Below are 24,150 nucleotides of genomic sequence, written 5' to 3'. Positions count from 1 at the left end.
TGAGAACCTACCATCTTCCTCTCCAACTTTGCCTCTGCCTCTCTTTTAATGATTTAACATGAAAAAGGGTTTCTTCTGTCATGGCTGTTGTGTGTATGAAAATGATCATTCTTGTTCAGAAAAGTATCCCTTGCTAGAGCTTCAGCCCCAAACTGAAAAAGATCAGCCCAAACATTTCCTTTTCTGTCATTTTTCTTTGTAAAGCTAAAGGATTGCAAACACTTTATAGGGGAGATAGGCTTCTGTTGGTCAGTTTACAAATATAAACACACGGTAGTAACAACTTGTTTCTATAAGAACATTTTGTGTATATGTGTGTATGTTTATGAAACTGTATATGAGAATGGGATTTTTATGAATTCCTAAACACTAAATTATAAATTAGTTTTTGAAAGAAAGCCTGTTTATTTATTGAGAATGAATGGTTTCCTTTTTCAAAGTTACTGAATTGAGGTAACTGTAAAGAACCATCCAGAAATTGGGCATACAGTCTGTCTCTCTTGTTGGCCCTCTTCTCATACTGTTGTCCCCGGTGCTGTTCAGAGCCTCTGTCAACCAGATGCACCTTCCTGATTCTCTCCTACTCTGTCTTAATCGGTGCCTTTAGGTTGATTCCAGCACTCCAGGTCATTTTGATGAGGAACCTTCCCCGGCAGTCTGCCTGCAGTTGTCAGTGTTTCTCTTTGCCACAGCTGCGCTTGTCTATTTAGCCTGCCAAAGGCTTTAAACTAGCATCGTCCAATAGAACTTTCTACAGTGATGGAAATGTTATATATCTGCACTATCCAATATGGCAGCCGTTAGCCACATGAGCACTTGAAATGTGGCTAACGTAAGTGAGGAACTGAATTTTTAATTTTGTTCCATTTTAATTAATTTAAATTTAAATACAGTCATACATCATTTAATGATGAAGACACATTCTGGGACATGGATCATTAGGCAATTACATTGTTGTGCAAACATCATCGAGTGCACTTACACAAAACTAGATGGTATAGCTTACTACACACCTAGGCTATATGGTACTAATCTTATGGGACCACTGTCATTATGTGGTCTGTCATTGACTGACATGTCGTTATGCAGCACATAACTGTAGCCACATGTGGCTGGTAGCCACCTTATCAGACAGTGAAGCGCTAAACAAAAGAATAGCTTCCAACTGCTTTTTTCAGTTTCAGTGGGTTTCAAAGTCTAGTGTTCATCAGAATGACTTGCAGGGCTTGTTAAAACACAGATTGCTGGACGCCACCTCCAGAGATTCTCATTCCATATGACTGGGATGAGGCCTGAGAATTTGCATTTCTAACAGGTTCCCAGGTGATGATGGTCTGGGGACCACACTTTGAGGACTGCTGTTCTTGAGAGTTTTGAATTGTGTTTTTTAAACTCTGGATTGCAACTCCTCAATGAGTTGTGCTCAGCATTTAAAAATTAAACTAGACTGTACTAGACTTAAATAAAACTGACCAAAAACAGTCACAAAAATATGCACCACATAACAATAGTGGTCCCATAAGATTGGTACCGTATAGCCTAGGTGTGTAGGAGGCTGTACCATCTAGGTTTGTGTAAGTGCACTCTGCGATGTTCACATAATAATGGAATCACCTAGTGATGCATTTCTCAGAATGCATCCCTGTTGTTAAGCCATGCATGACTGTAGTATAAAATCTATCGTAGGAGCTGGCCTGGTGGCATAGTGGTTAAGTTCATACATTCTGCTTTGGCAGCCCAGGGTTTGTGGGTTCAGATCCCAGGTGTGAACCTACACACCTTTCATTAAGCCATGCTGTGGCAGCATCACACATACAAAATAGAGGAAGATTGGCACAGATGTCAGCTCAGCAATAATCTTCCTCAAGCAAAAAGAGGAAAATTGGTGACAGATGCTAGCTCAGGGCCAATCTTCCTCACCAAAAAAAAAAAAAAAAACCCTATCATAAATGTATCACACTTATTAAGGATATTGTTTTGTGAAACTTGTTTCAGTTTTGTGTGTATGAGTGTATATGTGTGTGTGTGTAACCATGTGTATACTGCGTCAGGATCTAAAGTGTGAGTCATGGTCCAAAAAGCTCAAGAAACACTAAGCCAGAAGTTTCATTTGTCAGATATTTGGTGCTTGGAAAGGCAAACAAAGGTTTATATGTTGTAGCGCCACCAGTGAGAGTGCAAGCCCCCTTCCCCTCAATTGCCATCTCCAGTCCTGGAAGGGTCTTAAGCAGGCGTGTCTTTTCTCCTTTCCGAGGTAAGTCTCCCTCCCAGAGTACAGTACATGGGTTTGAAATAGTGGACCCTTCATACCCAGCAGAGTTACAAATTGTTTTCTCCCCAGTCAGGCTTGTGATAGAGAACATCTTTTTTTTTTTATTTTGAGGAAGATTAGCCCTGAGCTAACTGCTGCCAATCCTCCTCTTTTTGCTAAGGAAGACTGGCCCTGAGCTAACATCCATGCCCATCTTCCTCTACTTTATATGTGGGACGCCTACGACAGCATGGCGTGCCAAGTGTTGCCATGTCCGCACCCAGGATCCGAACTGGCGAACCCCGGGCCGCTGAAGGGGAACGTGCAGACTTAACCACTGTGCCACCGGGCTGGCCCCAGGGAACATCTTTTTAAAGATGATAGAATATTGTAAAGTATTTGGGCAGGTTTCATGCCTTGACTGGGCCTCGGGATCTACTGTTGCAGACAGCATCTCCCAGCCGTCTGGACACTGGGTGGCACTAGAGCTGCTTACCCAGCTGTCTCTTCTCTAGTTTAGAGCTCTCTTCCTCACCGTTGGCTCCCTCTGCTTTTCTTCATCACTTCCCCTTCTGGCGACTTGTCTACCCCATTTGCATTTTTCATTATCAATTTGTCTCAACAGCTTCTGCTGTCAGCACAGTTTTGTTGACCTAATGGCATTGCTTGCCTTCCCCACTTCCAGTATTTTTACTTTCCCTTTAGGGCACCATCCAGTGGCTCTGTTTCTCTCCAAAAAATACATATGTCTGGGGCAAGCTAATACTACTTAATCCTTTTCCCCTTCTAGCATTATAAATAAGTGACTCTTACGTTTTCTTTTGATCACGCTAGATGGTAAAACTAAGACTAAGAATGTGGAGCAAACTCCAGAGCTGAACACTTCTACAGAAGCAGATTCCCACAGGCTGATGGTGGGGGCGCTGCTGATGGATGCTCCCCAGCACCCTCGTGGTAAGGACGGCTTGAAGAAGCTGCAGCCGTGTGGCACAGGGAAGAAAGCAAACTCAAAGAGAGGAGGTTTCACAGACTTAACAGTCCAGGCTCATAAATCCTCCACCATTGAAAGAGCCAGGAAATTGGAGGGCAGCAGTAGTGTCAGCACACATCTCATTACAAAGCACGGCCTCCCTAGAGAACAGGTGTTTTATAAATGTGGCGAGTGTGGCAGATATTTCAACCAACATACAGACCTTTGCCAGCATCAGAGAATTCACACTGATGAGAAGCCCTACAAATGCAAAGAATGTGGGAAAGGCTTCAGATATAAGTCAAAACTCTCACGGCACCAGAAAATCCACACTGGGGAGAAACCTTACTCGTGTCAGGAATGTGGACAAGCCTTCAGTCAAAATTCCCACCTCCTTCAGCATCAGAAACTCCATGGTGGAGAGAAGCCCTATGAATGTAAGGACTGTGGGAAAACCTTCAGCTACAACTCAAAACTTATTCGGCATCAGCGAATCCACACTGGGGAGAAACCCTTTAAGTGTAAGGAATGTGGGAAGGCCTTCAGGTGTAGCTATGACTGCATCATCCACGAGCGAATTCACACTGGGGAGAAGCCCTACGAATGTAAGGAATGTGGGAAAAGTTTCAGTTCGAATTCAGTCCTGATTCAGCATCAGAGAATCCACACTGGGGAGAAACCTTATGAATGTAGAGAGTGCGGCAAGGCCTTTCGCCGGAGTTCGGTATTTCTTCAGCACCAGAGGTTCCACACTGGGGAAAAACTCTATAAATGTAACGAATGTTGGAAAACTTTCAGTTGTAGCTCACGCTTTATTGTACATCAGAGAATCCACACTGGGGAGAAACCTTACGAATGCCAGGAGTGTCAGAAAGCGTTCAATCAGAAAATCACCCTGGTTCAGCATCAGCGAGTTCATACTGGGGAGAAACCTTATGAATGTAAGGTGTGTGGGAAAGCCTTCAAATGGAGTGCCAGTTTCATTCAGCATCAGAAGTTGCATGCTAGAAAGAAACCTGCCCACATTACAGGGCCATCCACAGTTAAGCCCCAGTGTCCCCCATCAGTCCTCTCCCCTCTGCCTCCCCAACATGCGTGCTGTGCTCCAGCCATGCCAGGATCTCCCCCGTCTTCTCCACATGCAGTGCTGCTTCCACCCACTGTGCCTCTCTTTGTGCTGCTCCCCTCATGTGAAATGGCCAGTTCTTCACCTGTCCAAATAGTGCATTTCTTTCAGGATCTTGCTTCTCCTGGGAGGACATCCCGTTGTAGCCTGAACCCTTTGTCTCCCTCCCCGTGAACTCCCTCAAGTTTTCAACTCCCAGTGTACCTGGAGTTGTCAGTTTCCACTGGCTCCTGATCATGTCTTTGTCGATACACTTCTGGTCTTGTGTCAGTCAGTTCTCACACTTAAGGACCATGTTTGATTACTCTCCTCTCTCCCCTAGGTAGGAAATGGTTCTGTCTGTCCTTTGTGGTGTCCAGTTTTGGCCTCTACCACCAGTCTGCACCTGCCTTCTCTACTGGAGTTGGACAAGTTTGCAGAACATTTTGGGTATTGGGGTATGGCATTAAAATGAGATGGGCCATCATAATTCAAGAAATAGGGGAATTGCAAAGCCGGTGGGAGGAGATAATCAAAGAAAGTACCCAGTGATTGCTTTCAGGATTTAAGGAGGGCCGTTTGGTGGGCCAGGAGCAGGGCTCACTGTGGGGATATGAACCTTGGATTTTTTATTACCTTGATAATGACCATTATAGGATCCTGTGTAACTAAGCAGTATACCAAGGAGATAATCACTGAAAAGAATCACTGAAAAGTGATGAGTTGGCATTGATAGCAATAATGTAAAATTATGTCTTTAAATTTGATTGGAAGGGGATGTGGTTTTTCTGTTTCGATCCCTTTTCTAGTCCTATGCATATCTTTGTTTAATTTCAGTGCCCACTCAAATATGTAGGTACAATAAGTGACCTAGGCTTGTGCAATTTAGGACAGGTGCCTGGGTGTAGTAATCTCTAGATTATACATGGAGTGGACTTGTTAGTGTCACACCCGTGCGCACTGGAGGGAAGGAGAAGAGAAATTTGACCATGACTTAATGTAGAAGAGAGTCCATTTGTGATCAGTAACCATGTGCACACTCACACACATTCTCACACCTGCTCCAGCTCCCCTATGATTAAATCTGAATTTGTGAGTGGTGGTACTTTTAATATTATAATGAACTACTTTGCTAACACCAAGAAGTATTTTAAGGATGCTGGTCTTACCGGATGTTGTGATCTCACTGGTTTGGCCATACTTTCCGTCCAGTGGTTAGAGGCTCTGACCCTTCTCAGAATCACTGCTTCAGGACAGTGTAGCAACATGGAAAGGGACTTTAAATAATCAAGCAGGAATACAGTACTAAGAAAACGCTATGTACACTGTTATTATAACACCATAAAATTATGTCTGCAAGGGAGGGCAGAGAGAGACATTTGGTTTTGGTTTTGGTTTGGGTCGGTTTTACTAAGATACACTTTACAGACAGTAAAATCCATCCTTTAAAAGTATACAGTGTGGTGAATTTTGACAAATGAATACAGTTGTATAACCAAGATATAGAAAATTTCAGTCACCCCAAAAATTTCCCTCAGCACCAGGGAGAAATTTAAATGGTTTGTGGGATGTTGGCGATTGTTTTTTCTTTTTATTCCTTGTTAAGGTTTGTACAATACATAGGATTCAGGAGAAGAAAAGGCAAAAACCAAACTTATTTCCCCAGGTGTAGTCAGAGCTTCCAGAATATGCAAAGATCCCTCACCCAGAATCACTGCTAAGAAAAACTGTCAAAATATAGGAAAAATGACAATGAGTATGGTTTCTTTGTCATATTTCTGAAACGGACACACATATAAAAATTTTGTCCTATTTATTTCCCCCAAACACCCTTAAACAGAAAGCGCCTCTGGGCTTCTGGGAGGATTATAAAGGAAGGATGGGAGTGAGAGACTCCTAAACTAGCAGGACTCCAAAAAAGAGGAACTTCTAAATAGAGTTTGGAGGGTGGCAGATTATATAACAAGAAAAAAGCAAGGACTGTAGGGAAAAATAAGTGGACCTGCTCTGGGCTAAAAAATGGCTTTTGAGTCCTCATGGCCAGGAGATGTATGAGTTTCTGACTTTGGTAACTTTTATGTTCTCATTTATTTCTTCCTTTATTCATTAATTCAACAGGCCTTTAGGGTTTTTCCCCATTGTTACACAAATGGTATTACACAGCCTCCCCAGCACTTACTACATGTGGGAGATGAAGGATGTGCCACTCTTTAATGCAGGGACCAGCGCTGCCAGGTGTCTGGCACTTAGTAGACACTCAGGTGTTTTTTGACGAGGGCCATGTGTAGCTCACAGAAAGGACAGATGTGTAAAAATAAACTCACACATCACATACATTCCAACCTAGTGTTCCCTCAGGAGTTTATTTTCACTGAAAGTGAAATGACTATATCTAAACTTACTGAGTCTCCCTGCCCCCAACACACACTTACTAATTTAGCATGAGGACTGCCCATTTCCTTCAGGAAGGTATATGGGTGTCATATTACCTGAATTGTTCAGGTTTGAGACTCCTTCCTTTACTAGTGACTTGGCTAAGTATGTTGTTAGGTCTCTGTTTAAAAATAGCAGAAACCTACTTGAATTAACTCAAATACACTTAATTTATCAATTAAGTAATTTATTGTATCCTGACACCCAAGGGCAAAAATGCAGCCAGGAGGTCGGGAGCCTGGAAACCCAAGCAGTCAGGAAGCACAGGCAGCGCACTCAGGCTCAGCTGTCTCCTCACTTCTGATCCCTTCTCCCCTCTTTGTTTTCCTGCTTTCTCTATCCCTAAGCACATGGCAGAAGTTGCCATAGGTCCCCCGTTTACCACTCCATTCGAGGGACCAGCCCAAACTGAGAATCTCCCAGACATAATCCCAAATTCCAGGAGAGAGAATCTGATTTGCTCAGTTCAGATGTTCACTTCTGGTCTACTCAGTAGGGGGACAGGGGGACGATGACTCTAGGTTGTAAAGGGTAAATGGGGCTGCTGGGGCCCCATCCCGTGGCTGGGCTCAGCAGACACCCAAAAGGTTATCTGTTGCTGTCTTGTTAGAGCACAACGTTTTCCCTCATTTCTATTGCTCCACATCTCCTGGTGACTAAGACAACTGAGGAGAACCTTCAGGATGTTTTTGTCCCTACTGCCTGGAAGCTTTTAAAAATTTATCTTTGACAGTCATTTACCTTGGTGTTGATCATCCTCCATTAATGCATCTTGCTTCAGAGTGAGCTCTCTCAGTCTGTGCGTTCAGATCTTTTGTTGATGGCTTGTGACTGGCCAGTGTTGGGGTGGAAGAGTTCACGGGGTTATGGGAAGTGGGGATATGGTCCCCTTTGATTTCCTCTGTGTTCTGTTTGGGGTACACAGGCACCTATGGCCACAGGTTGAGTGAGGGTGAATATGGCTCTTGGGCCTTTCTCTTTGAGGTATGAGTGTGAGCCGACTCAGCAGCAGCACGGCTGTCTCTCTGGTTACAGCTTTTCATCTGGTTGGTTTCTGGTTGTCGTTCTCCCTGGTTTTCCCTGTCTTTTCACAGGCACTCCAACATGGAAGCTGGGTTGGTGCTAAGAAAAACAATGTAGCTGCATGATTTCTCCTTTAATCTTGCTACCACTGCTGTGCCTCCAGAATGCCTAGGCCTCCCGCAGGGTACTACTGACTGCATCTGCCTTTACCGTCCCTGCCCACAGCCCTCATCCCCCAAACTGAAATTTCTAAGTAGCACCTGCAGAGAGCGCTCATTCTGTATACTCCATGTACCCTTCTCCATAACAGAGATTAGGCAAACTGTGGGGCCCACCTTGGCCTCCTCCTACAGTTCAGTCTAAATTGCAATGTGCTCGGCTGATAGTCTTCAGCGTTTACAGTGTGAAATCGGGCGAATTCTGTGGTTTCTAGCCTTCTCCTGGGGAAAAGTTAGCACTCAGTATGTGAGATCTTGCCCTGTTAACAGGACCTCAGAGGTTAGAGGAAAGAGTGATTGACCACAGACTCCAGACTGTTAATCTTACCAGTCCAGCCCCTGGACTGAGTTCCAGGAATAGTGAGGGCTTAAAACGAGATGCAAACAGCTGTTTCCCTATATGATGCTGCGCCCTGGAGGCCAAGAAGTTCGGCTTTTCGATCACAGCTGCGCGTGGGGCAGCCAGGAGTACAGGCAGAACCCCCAAACATTTGCGTCGTTGCTGGCCTTCCTGTGGCTCCATCTGTAGCCTGCCACTGAAGGTCTGGGCAGGCGGGATTACAAGAGGATCGCTACCGCCAGCGGGGATCTCCAACTCGAACTGCAGCCAGTAGGCGGGGCTATGTAGGCAGGGCACGTGAGTTTACCGGTCCAACGCACCACGGAGAGGGAAACCTCCCGGCTTCCTAGAGGGTACGGTGGGCTCCCGCTGCGCTTCCGGCTCGGTGTTGGTTGGTGGAGCCCCGGCGCTCCCTCGGGAGAGGAAGTCTGTGTCCTGATGTTCCGGACCCGGGCGAGCAGCAGCCCGCGAGGCGAGGCGCTCGGCTCATCCGTGGTCTGGGCTGGCTCGAGGGCCTTGACCTGGAAGTGGCTGGTTAAGGAGACCCGGTGACCTGGGGCCTTGCAGCTCTCGTCCCTGCCGCCGGGGCGGGTTCGGTCGTCCTCCGCCGAAGGGCTCTCGGCCCCGGCCTCTGCTCGCCTTCCTGGATGCGACTAAAGATGGTGGCGTCGCCGGCTTCCCGTTGTCCCGCTCGGGTCTGCGCCCAGCGTCACCCACCCGGGCACTTGAGCATCTCTTTTCCTGCTTGACCGGTGGCCAAGCCTCCACCTGCGTTTTGTCCTGTAGCCGTTCTCGGCCCCGCCGCCCTCTGCCCTCTGTCTCTCCAGAGGAGGCCTCTCTCGGTCACGGTGTCAAAGATCAACCAAGCCAGACAGGTTTTAATCAGTAGTAACCACGTATTGCAGAAGGGAAAAGAGTCCGGGGAAGCTGAACTCAGCTTCGACTTGTATAGAGGTGACGTGACCGGGCGTTTTAAAGGAAGAATGAGGCGGTAGGGAGGGGGGTGAACAGAGGCTCAGGGGAGTCACAGGAAACCCACCTGGGTTTGCTAACTGGTGCTTCTGGAAGCTAGGCTCCTCCTTCCCACAGAGACTGCGAGACAGGGGCCCTATTTTCAGGTGGTTGGCTGGAACAAACAGTAAATTCGTTTGGCAGTCTTGGATTGTCTCAGGCAGACCCTCTAAGAGGGGCTAGGGTCATCATAGGAATGTGGCCTTGAGTTGTTAGAGACTGTTAATGTTTTGTTTTTATAGGTCAAGGTTGAGGCCTAGTTGAGAAAGGGCTCAGAGGAGCCTGGCTAGTGTTTGGTCAAAGAATCTTTGTTAGTGGTCAGGGTCACTGGACACATTCAGTAAAATTATTTTCTACTCCAGCCCAAGCAGTCATTGAGGCCAGGATTCTCCTCTGGCTGAGACTCTGTTCAGGGCGATGGAGTGCAGCGGTATATTTTGAGAAGCCTTGTGCTTTGTTGGCAAGTGGATGGAGAAATAAGTTGGAGGAGCAGTTCTAACTCTCGGTGAGGGTAGGGGCCAGGCTGCCCTGGAATGGTAGGACAGTCATTGTTCTGAAAGTTAAGAGTCCCGGGATGGTGTTGAGAGATGGGAGGGGGAGTGATAGACGTATGGGCTACAAGAGAGGGGCAGTCTCATTCGGAGCTCTTTTCTCCTTGCTTAGATCTGAGGCTCTTCCTTTTCCAAAATCAGAGAGCGGTGCAGGAGCCAGAGGACGGCAGCCATGCTCCAGACAATGTGGTCCCAGGTGATCTGGCTTCCTGACAGCCTGTCTTAGATCAGCTCTCAGAAAAGTCAGTACAGGACTCAGGCATGATCTGGCTTCCCCTTGGCCAGGCAGTTATGGCAGGTGTGTTTGTGTGTCTGTGCACATGAGGGTGCGTCTGGGGAAAGTGGGTTGAGGTTATCCAGACCAGGAGATGTCTTTGCTTAGAGAGGGGACATGATTTTCAGATGACCCGTTTAATTGTGTGAGGTGGAAGCACCTGCCAGTAAAATCTTCCGGAAACTAGAAATCCACATCACTCTTTACAGAAGGAGTCTACCAACAGGCAGGCCTGTGCCAGTAGTTCCACGTGTGCTTTGAGGCCATGGAACTTAGAAGACTTTGGATGATAACTTGGGGATACTAGGTTAGTAGAGAGGGAATCCAGGAGGGACAGGAGGACTGCAGCACCCATGGCACTAGGCGGTTCAGACAATTGTTGGAGTAATAAAGGTGGACTGAGTGGTGCAGCAGAGGCTGTGGTGTATGGAGCCGTGCAATTCTCTGTAATGTTTCCATGGTGTTTAAGCTTTCCAACTCACAGGAGAAACTGTACAAGGTATTGGTTAATGGTTTTTTCTTGCTGCGTGTCCTCAGATGACTTCTAAACCTCTTTGGCATCAGTTTCCTCAGTTGCAATGAGGAGGGTAATAGTACCTACCTCAGCAGTGAAGAGGAAAAGAGATGATGCCTATACAGCCTTAGCACCGTTTCTAGCACACATTAAACACGCATAAATCTTAGCTATTATATGAAGACCATTTAAGTGACTAGCAAAGGGAATCTTAATTAATGAATACCAATTGATAGCAACGAAGTAATATATCTTTAAACATGTTAGCTTTTGCTTTTGGACTGCTGTTGCTATCTAGATGTTTCTGTTTAGTTTCAATAAATATTTATATGTGTAGGTACAAAAGGGAGCTGGGCTGGAGCAATGTGCAGCAGATGTCTGAGTGCAGGAGACTGATTAGAGTGTGTGTGAAAGGCCCCCTATTGTTGGGCATTTGAGACAGCAGAGGGAAAAGTCCCTGATTACCACAGCACCTGTGCCTCAGAATAGAGGCTGTTCATGGTTCATTTAAACCCGAGGCCCTCTCTCATGTAGTTGGGCTACCTGAGGATTCCTTGTAATTAAAACCTTTCTTGGTAGAAGCACTAAATTTCCCACAAATATATTAAAAGTAATTCTACATTGATCGCTTTTCTTTTTCTTTTTTTTTTGAGCAGGATTAGCCCTGAGCTAACATCCACTGCCAATCCTCCTCTTTTTGCTAAGGAAGACTGGCCCTGAGCTAACATCCGTGCCCATCTTCCTCTACTCTATATGTGGGATGCCTACCACAGCATGGCTTGCCAAGCAGTGCCGTGTCTGCACCCGGGATCCAAACTGGCAAACCCCGGGCCACTGAAGCGGAACATGCGCACTTAACCACTGCACCACTGGGCTGGCCCTGATCACTTTTTTAATAGTGATGAAAATGACAAGCCTGCTACTGTCTGATTTTGTACAGTTGTCACTAATTTAGACATGTTTCACATCCTCTTGAATATTTATAGACCCTATCCTTAGTTTGAGTACATTCTGTTAATCACTATTTTGTGAATGTAACAAGAAAAATGTGTACTTTCTGATTAGTGAGAAAAAAAAACTATAAAATGACATATTCACTCTCTCAATTCCTTAAAATTCCTGTCTGCGTGTGAAGGAGTCTTGGAACAGAATAAGCAAAATGAAAATGTTTAGTGTTTAGATTGTGGGATTCAGGGAGCTTTTCCTTCTATTTATTCTTTCATAACTGGTATGCAACAGGTAGGGCTCAGGAGAAAAACCAAAATGCAAGCTTAGTGCATCCAGATGCAGTTTGAGCATCTGGATCAGTCTACAAAGGGCATTTATCCCAGAGTCACTCCCAGAACATCTCTAAAAAGAACAGTTAAATTGTAGGGAAAAAACAATGATTTTGATTTCTGGAAATTATATATTTATTGACTATGTTTTCCACTAGTGATCAAGAAGAAAACTTTTGTGCAGCAAGTAGGGGTCTAGGCAAGCTGGAGACACACCAGCTTTGTTCACAGATAGCCTACAGGAGAGAGGAACCTCTGGAAAACCACTGTACACTAGCAGTTTAGAGCAGGAGAGGAGAACGTGGCATCTCTGTGGTCCTGTTTCATGGACAGGAGTTTGTCCTGCTCATGGCCCATCCTATGGGGACAGAACACTGGGAAGGCTGAGACCTTTATGCCTTGAATTGTTTGTCCTAGTCCTTGGTAGGTAGATAGTTTATTTAGAAAGACCTTGATCATAGCGATAGATTTCAGAGGTCCATTCCACAGTGATTCGTGGCTTTTTATCAAAGACAAAAGAGAATAAGAGCCCATACAGAATAATGCCTTATATGCAATATAGGAAATATAACATCTTTGAGTGAGAGAAACTTACAAACCATACAGCCAAGAAACAAAATATAAAAGACTGCTTCTTCAAAACTTAATAAGGTTTTCCCGACACTCAAGGACTAAGGGAATTAGTTTTAAAAATAGGTTTTAGGTTTATAGTCAGAACAGGAACATTGGGTAAATGGTAGCAAGATGAAAGAAGACAGGCTAATTGAGCAGGAGGAAAGGAATTTCCATAGAAGAAAGCTTGAGTCCGTAAAAGCCAGGCCAGGAAGTTATAAAATGGAGTAGGATATTCCTATATGTAATTGGCCCTGAAGATATGACTAAACATCTTCACTGTTTGAGGGTGTGCTCCAGTGAAGGAAGGAAGAATGTGGAAGACATTGTGTTCAGAAAAGCATGAGTTTATTGTGGGAAAATAGTGAAGACTCAGGATGATGGTTGTGAAGCAGGGTTGGAATCTGCTGTCCTCATACCAAGGAGAGTTTGTGAAAGTTTTAGGATATCATAAAGTCAAGTAGTGGAAAATAGAAAGGCAACTAGGAATTTTTTAAGTTGTACAATACAGGAAATGTATCTTAGTATACCATTTGGGTCTGTAGTGAGCAGTGTTCACATGGTATAGGGAAAGGGTCTTTTTGGGTTGTCTGAAAAACTGGAGGTAGAGATATTGTTGAGAGACATCTGGGTGGTGGACTCTCCTTCCTCTGGCACCCACCACAATGATGATTATTGTTACCTAACTGATTCTGGGTTTATTTCAGGGGCCAAAAGGGCCCAGAATTTATAAACATTCCTTGATACAGAAGTGCATACATTTCTGTGTATGTGTAAATTCTTCTTATTAACTTACCATAAGTATAAAAGCATGGCTCACAAGAGATGAGCTTCTCCAATATGGAAGGACCCACTCCAGCATCCTCCATGGCCAACATGAGCAGCAGCCGTCAGGGGTGTACTGGCACCAAGTGAAGTTCTGCTGAGATGCACTGCATCTGCTCATGCTTTCTGTGGTTGCCTCAATGTCAATAAGATTTTGTAAAACTTCTCTAATTAAATCTTACCTAACCATATGTAAGGGTTGAATTAAGTTTTCTCTGGTTGTTTGTCATTTATAGCAGTGATAATTTTACATTCTTTGCATATTTCTTTTGTCTTTACTCTTTTTGCATAAAGGTTCAGGTAAATGGATGTTAAATATTATATGTATTCTCTGTAGGGTCTTAAGTGTATTGTATATAACATCTTCCTAAGAAAACACTAAATGAAGATGATTACACAACCATATTGTAGAGTAGTTAATGAAAGAAATGAACTTGTGTTATAATTATTGTCAAATGTTGAAACAACTGTGTTTGTCTTAATGAAATTTGTGTTCTGGCATAATTTGTAATTTTGGAGCTTAGCAAAGCATAAAATCTTTCCCAGGGAAATTAAGGGTATAATAGTTTGAGTTACAATAATTGGCCATAAGGTTTTTTGTTTTTAAATATGCTACTCTCATAAGATGGGGAAGATGTTATTGTTTAAAAGCCCTTAAAAGGAGCAGCCTTGGGGCAGGCCCAGTGGCATAGTGGTTAAGTTCAAGTGCTCCACTTCGGCAGCCTGGGGTTTGTGGTTTGGGCTCCCAGGGACAGACCTGTGTACACCGCTCATCAAGCCATGCTGTGGCTGCGTCCCACATACAAAATAGAGGAAGTTAGCACAGATGTTAGTTCAGCGACAATCTTCCTCAAACAAAAAGAGGAAGACTGGCAACAGATGTTAGCTCAGGGCCAATCTTCCTCACCCGCCTCCCCACAAAAAAATAAAAGCAGCCTTATCCCTAAATCCTTGTCCTGATTCCATGTAGCCAAGGGACTTGCCTTCCACCCAGGCAGAAGTCTGGAAGTGCAGTTTCTTGAGCTGGTGAACAATAGATGTTCTTCTCTTAGGGACACCATGCAAAGCTGAAGGACAGGCATGAGGCACCCAGTCCTTGAAAACTGGGATTGTCAAAAAGGCATACTGAATCCCTAGGCTCCTTTCACTGCCAAGCTTCTGGAATCCTCAAACCACTCTTCCTAGTCTTGGAGAAGAGAGAGGACAGTTCTTCCACATAGCACAGCAGTGCTTGGCAAGTAGAAGCCGTGTCTCTGAAGCTGCTCTGAGTATTAGAGCCCTTGAGGTGAAACGAAGTCTTCCCATGTTGGCAACCTCCAAGAAACGCTAGGGTGCAGACATTTGCTTGGATTGTGAATATGTAATGAAGGCAAATCATGGTGGCTGTCCCATTGGCAGGTCTAGCTATGCAGTGGGGTGCCCTGTCAAGTCTTTGAGAATGGAGTGGTTCTGAAGAATGGCAGCAGAGGAGTCTAGAGAATGCTCACTCCAAGGTATGAAACATTGAACTTAATATCAAGGACCCTGTATTCACAGGACAGGCTGCTGTGCCATTAACTAAAATCTGTCTCCAGGCAGACACATCCCGGTATAGGGTATAGGGTTGGAAAGTGTTCTAAGGGTAAATGTTAATTGCTCTGTCCCTAAACTGTGCCACATAGTGGAGCCCCAGCAGCACTTGTATCTTCAAACCAAATAACACAATTAGAAAACAAAACAAACTCGCAAGCACTTACGCGCTAGCACTACTGTAAATACTTTGCCAATCCATTAACTCATTTAATTATTAACCCTCTACAGCCCTTTGAGGTTGGTACCAGCATCATACCCATTTAACAGACAAGGAAACAGGCAAAGAAACTTGCTGGTCATACAGCTAATAAGTAGTCGAGCCAGGTTTCTGGACCTAGGTAGTCGATGCTCTCCACCGATACACATTCGGACGTTGAAGCGATGGGCTCCACTCTTCCCACTCCAATCCTCCCATTGCGGCGGGACGGGAACCCAGGCAGCTTTTGCACATATGGAGCAACGGTCCCGTCCCCTCGGTACCTGGAAGGGCAGCCGGAATTGGCAAATGCCAGGGAACCCTGGGTGATTCCCAGGATTGTATGCATTCTGTGGCCTGAGCTGGCCGGCCGACCGACATCCTCAGGAGGAGCTACGGGGAGGGGCGGCCGGCAACTCTGGCCGGTAGGGTCTCCGAAAGTACGGACAGGGGCGCTTGCTTCTGGGATGGGAAACCACAGAGCCAGACAACTTCCCAGGCTCCTAGAGAAGAGGTGAACGACGTACGTACTTCCGGCTGAGCCGGTCCAGAGCTTCCCCAGGAGCCGGCGCCTGGCCGCGTTCCCACGCTTTCTCTGCGCTTGTGCCTTGCTGGGTTAGCGGTCGCCCGGAATCCGGGTTCCCAGGGGTCGGAGTGATAATAGATTCACTTATCCCGGGCGTAGTACCAGGTTCTCCAGCTCTTCTGCCTTTGTGGTGAGGGCGTGGCGGGACGGAGAGGAGCCCGGGGCGGACAGAGGGCTTTTGCTGGGTGCGAGGCAGCATCAGTCTTACCGAAGCCTCTTATTTTCTCTTCAGTCTCATTTCTCAGGACACCAAGGGCCGTGTGTGAAGCGGGAACGCCAGCTATGCTCCAGGCCACTTGGCGCCAGGTGAGCCAGCATCCTTTCAGCCTCTGTTGCCCCGTCCCCGACCTTCCCACCCTTTTGATGTCAAGAGAAAACAGGTGTCAGCTCTGCATCCAGATCCTGAGTTGTACAGGCCTGTGGCTTCCATTGTGCATCTGTCACTGTTGGGTGTGTTTGGGGAAGGGGAGGAAGTGAGGAGGGTAGAGAGATGAGAATGCCCAAACTAAGATAATCAAGATGGAAAAAAACAAGCGTGGTGGAATTGATTGGGATCGATTTGGCAAGTGGGGCTGAAAAGTGGAAATTAACTGAAAAGTGGAATCTGCATCACTGCATACAATGAAGACTCCTTTCATTCCTGTGCACAAGATTGGAGAAGTCTTTCCTTGGATAAAGCAATTCTAGTAATTTTTTTGTATATCCCCTTGGCTTTTCTACACAGACGTGCCGTCTACGAATAAAGACAGTTTTACTTCTTTCTAGTCTGGACGCCTTTCAGTTCTTCTTCTTGCCTAATTGCGCTGGCTAGAATACCATTTCAGTGTCAAGTAGAAGTGAGAGCAGATATCCTTGTCTTCTTTCTGATTTTAGGGCAAAAGCATTCACTGTCTCACTGTATTTCCTTTCTCTGGCTTTGGGTAGTTTCCGTACACCCACATCCTGATTAGTACTCTGTTAAATTTTCTAGGGGGACCCTCTGCAGATAACCCGACTTTTTTCTCTGTGCAGCACTCTCTTGCATGCTGTCCTATAAACTACAGTTGTCTTAGTCTCAGACTCTGCCAGGGAATCTGCCTCACTTCACCCTGCCTGTATTACAGCCTGGAAACTTCCACGTTAGTAAGTTTCGGGAATCCTGGGGCTCACCTCTTTCTTTCCCATCTCTCAGGGATTGTTGTCCTTTATTGCCTCACAGCCAATGTCTTGCAAACCCTTGTTTTATGTAATTTGTTTTATTTTGGTTCAGGCAGGAGGATGAATCTTATCCCTGTGACTGCCTGTATATGAGAAGTGGAAGTTTTCCTTCAGCATTTTAGCAAACATTTTCCCCTTTTACTTTTTCTTTGTAGTCTGTTGCCCTCTTGACTCCTCAGTCTTCATGTGTGTCCTGTTTTTCCTTTTCTGACAGCCGTTAGGGTCTTTTTTATGTTCTCGTTTTTCTGAGACTTCTCAGTGATGGGCCTTTTGTGGGTATTTTTCGTGCATCGCCCTAAGTACTTTGTCAGTCCTCCCTCCTCCCTGGTGCTTTTAAACAGACAGAATATTTTACCAAGTTATAAAAAGCAGTCACCCTTAAACAATCCAAGCTCATCCTTGGTTCTGTGGTGTGAACTGGCCTCCTTTTGGTTTGCTTCCTCTTCCACCAGCAGTTATGATGCAGCTTTCTCTGCTCTCCTAGTTTAGTTACCTTTCATCCTTTTTCTGCCTTCTAAAATTCTGTTAACACTTCTAGTCCGCTCTGATTCTTCTCCTCTTGGGCCATTGTGTTACTGTCACTTTAGTGGGATCAGAAAGGGAGTGAAGATCAGTACAAAAGTCATGTGGGCTGTTTATATAGATGTCCCCCGTGCATTTACACACAAAACCCAGGGAGGAGAAAAAAAGCCAGAGGGACTGACAGTTCCACAGAGCAGGGTGTGGTGGAGTTGAGGCCCAGATCAGCAGGTGAAGGAAGGGCTGTTTGCTGGGGATGACCATAAAGGCGTGCAGTGGATCTTGGGCACCCTGGTTGACGGGAGCAATGGTGGCTGAGGGCTGGCCCCTGCAGGGGGCACTGGGTAGCTGTCCTTGGAATACCATCAGACCCAGTAGGTATCTGCCCCAATACTTAGGCTCCTCTGCCCTCACACAGGGCTTGAGCAGAAACCTGTTGTTTCAGGAGCCAGTGACCTTTGAGGACGTGGCTGTGTACTTCACCCAGAATGAATGGGTCATCCTGGACCCAGCACAGAGGGCCCTGTACAGGGAGGTGATGCTGGAGAATTATGCAAATGTGGCTTCCCTAGGTAAGACATCTCTTTTCCTTGCTGTTGTCTGCCTCTGCCCTTTGAGCATCCTGCCTTCCTTCTTCCTTAGACTTTGTGGGCTCTCTAATAACCCTCATGGGCAGTTCTTCTGAAGGCTGAGCTCCCTAGCGGCTACTGGGTGGGAAGAACCCTGGGTTCCCAGGTTTTGAAATCAGCTGTCCCTGCAACCCTGGGGTGGGACTCTGCCCCAAGCGTGGAGGGAAGTGAAGAGCTCTTCGGACCTCAGCAGAGCCCTTTGTGCCTCTGTCTTCCAAGTTCTCTGAAGAAGATTTGGGACTCCCTCATGTCAGTGGGGACGTATTCCAGGACTCAGCCCCCTTTTGTGGGAATGTCCTGTCCTCTAAGATGGCACAGGCTGACTTCTCTTCATTTCTCCCTACCTGGCTCAGTGGGGAAAGATAAAGAGGGCTGCAAGGGGACCCTGCTTCATGATTCCCTTGACCTTTGTGTTCCTGTTTCTTTCTCTCTGGGCAGCTTTTTCATTCACCAGACCTGTTCTGGTCTCCCAGCTGGAGCGAGGGGAACTGCCACCAGGCCTTGACCCCTGGGAACGTGCAAGCCCGGAGGCCCTAAGAGGCATCTGTCCAGGTGAGCACAAGGACTGCCAGCTGCCTTTTTTGCTTAGCCTGCTTTCTTGTTTTCACTTTTCAATGTGTAAGAAGTGTGTCTTCTCTTGTGAAACTGTTCTCATTAGACCATTACATGGATTGGAATCGTTACAGTGGAATCATTACATGTGACTTTGAGTTCATGGTGACAGCCTCCCTCAAATGAGGAAGGGCCAGTCTCTTCCTGGAAAGGCGTGGCTACAAGATTTCTTTGCATGTTCGTCTTTGCCTCTCCACCTCACCACCTGCCAAGGGAGACTAACTGAGCAGCTCTTAAACCAGCTCTTTCATCTCTGTCATGTGGAAACATTTTATTTTTCCACCAGTTTGTTTTTGCAAAAATGAGGACATCAACCACCTTATGAGGAAAATAGGCTTCTGGGGGCCTGTCTGGCCATCTATGTATTTGTAGAGTACATCATTTCTATGGAAAATTGAATTATAGGTTCCCTAACTCTGACTTAACAAATAAAACAACTTCATTTTTATAATTAAAATTTTTTTTTAAAAGATTTTATTTTTCCTTTTTCTCCCCAAAGCCCCCCGGTACATAGTTGTATATTTTTAGTTGTGGGTCCTTCTAGTTGTGGCATGTGGGATGCCGTCTCAGCATGGCCTGATGAGCAGTGCCGTGTCCATGCCCAGGATCCGAACTGGCGAAACTCTGGGCCACCGCAGCGAGCGCGAGAACTTAACCACTCAGCCACGGGGCCAGCCCCTATAATTTAAATTTTGAAACATATGCAGATACCAGCCAAACACACCCCAGGTATCTCTCACCTCAACAGTCACCAATGTTCGGCCATTCTTGTTTTGTTTTTCCCCCACAGACACTTGAAAAAATTTTTTAAGATGAACTTTTGAAGCAAAACTTGCTGTAAATAAAAGGTGAATGGCTTTCCTCATTTTGAAAGGTGTTGATATGGGAATTAAAAATAACAACATAGTGAATCTTTTTGCCTTTCTTATTTTGCTTCACCCCTTCTATGCCTGTTAAAATTTCCTCTTTGCAGAGAAGGCCCATTAATGATCCCTCCCGCCTTGCCCCAGGCTCGTGTCATGGTGCCTTTCTGGATATGACCCCAGGACTTCAGGCTCTTTGGGTAAAAAATATTTGCTAAGCAATTTGCTTGAAAACACATGAGGTTTTGCCCTAGCCAGCGCTGAAGATTATATCAGCCTGCAGAAGGTCTCAAAAGCAGAGGGAAAATAGCCTTGGCTTTTTCGTTTTTAGTGTGTTAGTTTAGGATTTCATATTCCACCCTGTTGTCTTAAACTGTATACACATCCTGTGTGGTGTTTTAGGAAAAGGGCAAAAATCGTAAGTCCTCTCTGGGACTTATGTCCATTCCTGGAAGGGCTCTTCACGCGTTCAGTCCCCTTTTATATCAGAGGCAAGCCTCCACATCTTCCCTTTCCCTTCTGGATGCTGTGGAGTTTGCCCTGCATGGGCCCCTCAGCCACACCGTAGGAGCCTGCTGCTTTGCTAGAGCCAAGTTGATGACAGAGATCACTGCTCTTTTCAAAGATTTTAACAGGGGTAATTTTTTTTTTGTTTTAAAGATTGGCACCTGAGCTAACCTCTGTTGCCAGTCTTTTTCTTTTTCTTCTTCTCCCCAAAGCCCCCCGCTACATAGTTGTAAACTCTAGTTGCATGTCCTTCTAGTTGTGCTGTGTGGGATGCCACCTCAGCATGGCTTCTTGAGCAGTGCTGACTTCTCTTCTGCACCCAGGATCTGAACCGGCGAAACCCTGGGCCGCCAAAGCGGAGTGTGGGAATTTAACCGCTCAGCCACGGGGCTGGCCCCAGGGATAATGTTTTAAAATAAGCAGCTCTTAAGGAATTTCTGCCTGTGGGACACTTTGTAGTTCCTGAGCTGTTTGACCTGCCCCTTCTACAGTCCCAGTGGTCTTTCTCTCACCTCGGGGTCTCTGTTCCTCACTTCTCTATGTCTGCCCTTTTATCCATCCAATTCACTTTCTCTTGCTCTTTCTGTGCTAGCTAACAGTGTGCTGTTTTCCAGTCACTCTTTATGGGAGTGTCTCCTGGCCTTGCTTAGCTTTCTCTCATAGGGTCTTCATTTCATTTGTGGGGCTCTGTTGTGTGGTGATCCTTGGTAGCCATTTTTTGGACATATTGGGAAAATAACCATGTACTCGGGCAGATTAGAACCAATTCATCCCATTCCACCTTCAGTGCAGGTATTTTCTTTTTGTCATATCAGGGGCTAACACTTGTATTTTCGTTCTTTTGTGACATCAGGGCGTAAGACCAGAACCGAGAAGGGAGAATCAGCTCCAAAGGAACATATTTCCAAAGAAATGGAGGCCCACAGACTGACATTAGGAGGGCTGCCAGGGGATGTTCTCCAGCACCTTGACCTTGGGAGCAACCTCGAGCAGCCGCATGGTCACTGGATAGTCAAGAAAACAGACTCAAAGAGGAGAGATTTCACAGATGGGTCAACCAGGCATCATGAGGCCTGTGCTGTCGAGAGTGGGGAGAAGTGTGAGAAATTAGGAAAAAATGTTAGTGTCAGCACAAAACTCAGTACAAATCAGACAGGTCCTAGTGGTCAGATATCTTATGAATGTAGAAAATGTGACAGATATTTCAGTCGAATGGCAGACTTCCACCGACATCAGAGACATCACACTGGTGAAAAGTCTTTTGAATGCAAAGAATGTGGAAAAGACTTCAGATATAACTCATTACTTATTCGGCATCAGATAATTCACACTGGAAAGAAACCATTTAAATGTAAAGAATGTGGGAAAGGTTTAAGTTCAGATACAGCCTTGATTCAGCATCAGAGAATCCACACTGGAGAAAAACCCTATGAGTGTAAGGAGTGTGGTAAGGCCTTCAGTAGCAGCTCCGTCTTCCTCCAGCACCAGAGGTTCCACACTGGGGAGAAACTCTATGAATGTAACGAATGTTGGAAAACTTTCAGTTGTAGCTCCAGTTTTATTGTCCATCAGCGAATGCACACTGGGGAGAAACCCTATGAATGTAAAGAGTGCGGGAAACGATTAAGCTCCAACACAGCCTTGACTCAGCATCAGCGAATTCACACCGGGGAGAAACCTTTTGAATGTAAGGAGTGTGGGAAGGCATTCAATCAGAAAATAACCCTGGTTCAGCACGAACGAGTTCACACTGGCGAGAAACCTTATGAGTGTAAGGTGTGCGGGAAAACCTTTAGCTGGTGTGGAAGATTCATTCTGCATCAGAAACTACACATGCAGAAGACATCTGTCCAAGAGTAGCCCTGGATTATCCACAGCTAGGCTCACTGTGCCTCTTGTTTCTCTCCTTTTTCATGCTTTTTATGAGTGTCATCACTGTCCTTCCTGGACTGTGCTAATTCTTAACCGTGTATGTCTGTTCCTGCAGCTCTGCATAACTGGAATGTCCCAGTAAGATGTTTAATTCAGACTCTCAGCTTCCATCATGAAACCTTCCTCAAATTCTGTGAGCCCTTGTTTCTTCAACAAAAACTCTCTTTACAGTTAGAAAAGACAAGAAACAAACCCCAAACTTACAAACATAAAAGGAAATATAAGTTTCCAGATTGAAAGGATATGCGGAGTGCCCAGCAAGATGGACTGGGGGAAACCTACATCAAAGAACATCACTGTGAATAATCAAAACAGGAGGAGATCCTAAAAGTTTCTACAGAGAGAAAACAAAAGATCAGGAATAAGATGGCCTCAGATTTCTCAACAGCAACCTTGAAAGTGAGAGGACAATGGTGTAAGCCTTCAAAATGGGAAAAGGAAAACAGTTTTCACCCAGAATTTTATACCCTCAAGTGTGAGTATAGAATAAAGGCATTTCAGACCCTTTAGATCTTAAAACTTTATCTCCCATGTATTCTTTCTCAGATATGCAACACTAAAGAAAGGGTAAACCAGGAAAGAAAAAGACAGATATGTGGTTACCCTATTACCATCTGTATATTAGGAGTCTCTAAATTAAAAAACAGAGGGGTCTTGTCCATGTGGAGCCATCTGCATCTTGGAGGACATTCCTAATAGAGTGCAAAATTTCAGAGACCTACCTTGGGTGCAGTGCCCACCCACACTACTTCTTACTCTGCAGTTGTAGTCTGTGCCTTTGCAAAAGTTGGGGTATATGTACCCTTTGAGTCAGATGCAAGGCGCTATTTGTCTTAAATGATCCATCTCATTGCTGTTCCAAGTGACCTCATAGCAGGAAACATTTCCTTGTAACTTCATCTAGTTATTTTCTATAATCATGGAAGAAGCTACCATTGTTTTCTGTTACCTATGGAACCGAAGGAAGATGTAAATGTGTTCTGTTTTAGCATCCACTTCTGCAGACAGCTTGACTTTGCCCACTGCAGGGAGCAGAGGGTAGTGGTTAGTAATACAGAGCCAGGCAGACTTTGGTATGGACCCAGGCATTCCTTGGTGTGACCTTGGTTAAGTTGCAGAAACTCTGTACTAATTTCCTTATCTGTAAAATAGGGATGACAATCTACCTCACAGGTTTGTGTTGAGGATTAACTGCAGTAATATATGTAGAAGTGCTTAGACCAGTGACTGGAGCATAATAAACAAAAGTGTTATTTATTATTATAATGCCATTGATAAGTTTTGATTTATGTATGCACCAGTGAAACAGTCACCACAACCAAGATAATAAACACAGCCATAACCCCCAAAACTCTGCTTACGCCCCTTTGTAATCTCTTCTTCCTGGCTCTCCACAGGCAACCACTGATCTACTTTCTGTCACTTTGGATTAGTTTTCCTTTTCTAGGATTTTGGATAAATCTTATTACACCGTATGTACTCTTCTTTTTGGTCTGGTGTCTTTCACTCAGCATAATTATTTTGAGATTCACCCATGTCGCATGTATCAATGGTTCATTCTTTTTTATTGTTGAGGAGTATTCCACTATGGAGATACCAGAGTTTGTCCATTCACCTCTTGATGGTCATTTGGGTTGTTTCCAGTTTTTGGCTGTTACAAATAAAGCTGCTATGAACGTTTGTGTCCAAGTCTTTGTAAGGATGTATGCTTTTATTTCTCTTGGGTAAATACCAGGAGTGGAATAACTAGATCATAAGGTAGGTATATATTTAACTTTTTAAGAATCTTCAAGGGGCTGGCCCTGTGGCTGAGTGGTTAAGTTCGCGCGCTCCGCTGCAGGCGGCCCAGTGTTTTCGTTGGTTCAAATCCTGGGCGCGGACATGGCACTGCTCATCAAACCACACTGAGGCAGCGTCCCACGTGCCACAACTAGAAGGACCCACAGCGAAGAATATACAATTATGTACCGGGGGGCTTTGGGGAGAAAAAGGAAAAACATAAAAAAAATCTTTAAAAAAAAAAAGAATCTTCAAAACTGTTCTGCAAAGACGTTGTGCCATTTTACATTCCCATCAGAATTGTATGAGAGTTCCACTTCTAATACATCTTTGCCTACACTCAATATTGTCAGT

The 24,150-nt window shown here is 45.2% G+C and overlaps 1 protein-coding gene and 1 long non-coding RNA gene across 2 annotated transcripts in view; both read left to right on the top strand.

Annotated features, from left to right (window-relative positions):
- LOC106826231 (zinc finger protein 420) overlaps nt 1–23,698 on the top strand; it is a 29,132-nt gene extending 5,434 nt beyond the window's left edge. The window contains exons 5-10 of the mRNA XM_014833464.3: nt 3,086–4,517; nt 15,685–15,863; nt 15,991–16,064; nt 17,920–18,046; nt 18,542–18,655; nt 20,939–23,698. Of these exons, the coding sequence (XP_014688950.2) occupies nt 3,086–4,517; nt 15,685–15,863; nt 15,991–16,064; nt 17,920–18,046; nt 18,542–18,655; nt 20,939–21,945 (2,933 nt within the window). The 3' untranslated portion in view covers nt 21,946–23,698. The remainder of the gene's footprint in view (nt 1–3,085; nt 4,518–15,684; nt 15,864–15,990; nt 16,065–17,919; nt 18,047–18,541; nt 18,656–20,938) is intronic.
- LOC139041429 (uncharacterized) lies at nt 8,786–11,759 on the top strand. Its single transcript, XR_011496533.1, has 3 exons — nt 8,786–9,215; nt 10,015–10,200; nt 11,347–11,759. It is a non-coding gene; the product is annotated as an uncharacterized lncRNA (long non-coding RNA).
- Nucleotides 23,699–24,150: the final 452 nt, after the last annotated feature.

This window comes from Equus asinus, chromosome 21, assembly GCF_041296235.1.
Source record: "Equus asinus isolate D_3611 breed Donkey chromosome 21, EquAss-T2T_v2, whole genome shotgun sequence".
Taxonomy (NCBI): domain Eukaryota; kingdom Metazoa; phylum Chordata; class Mammalia; order Perissodactyla; family Equidae; genus Equus; species Equus asinus.
The sequence above is the reverse complement of the archived record's forward strand: the minus strand, read 5'-3'. Positions and strand labels throughout refer to the sequence as shown.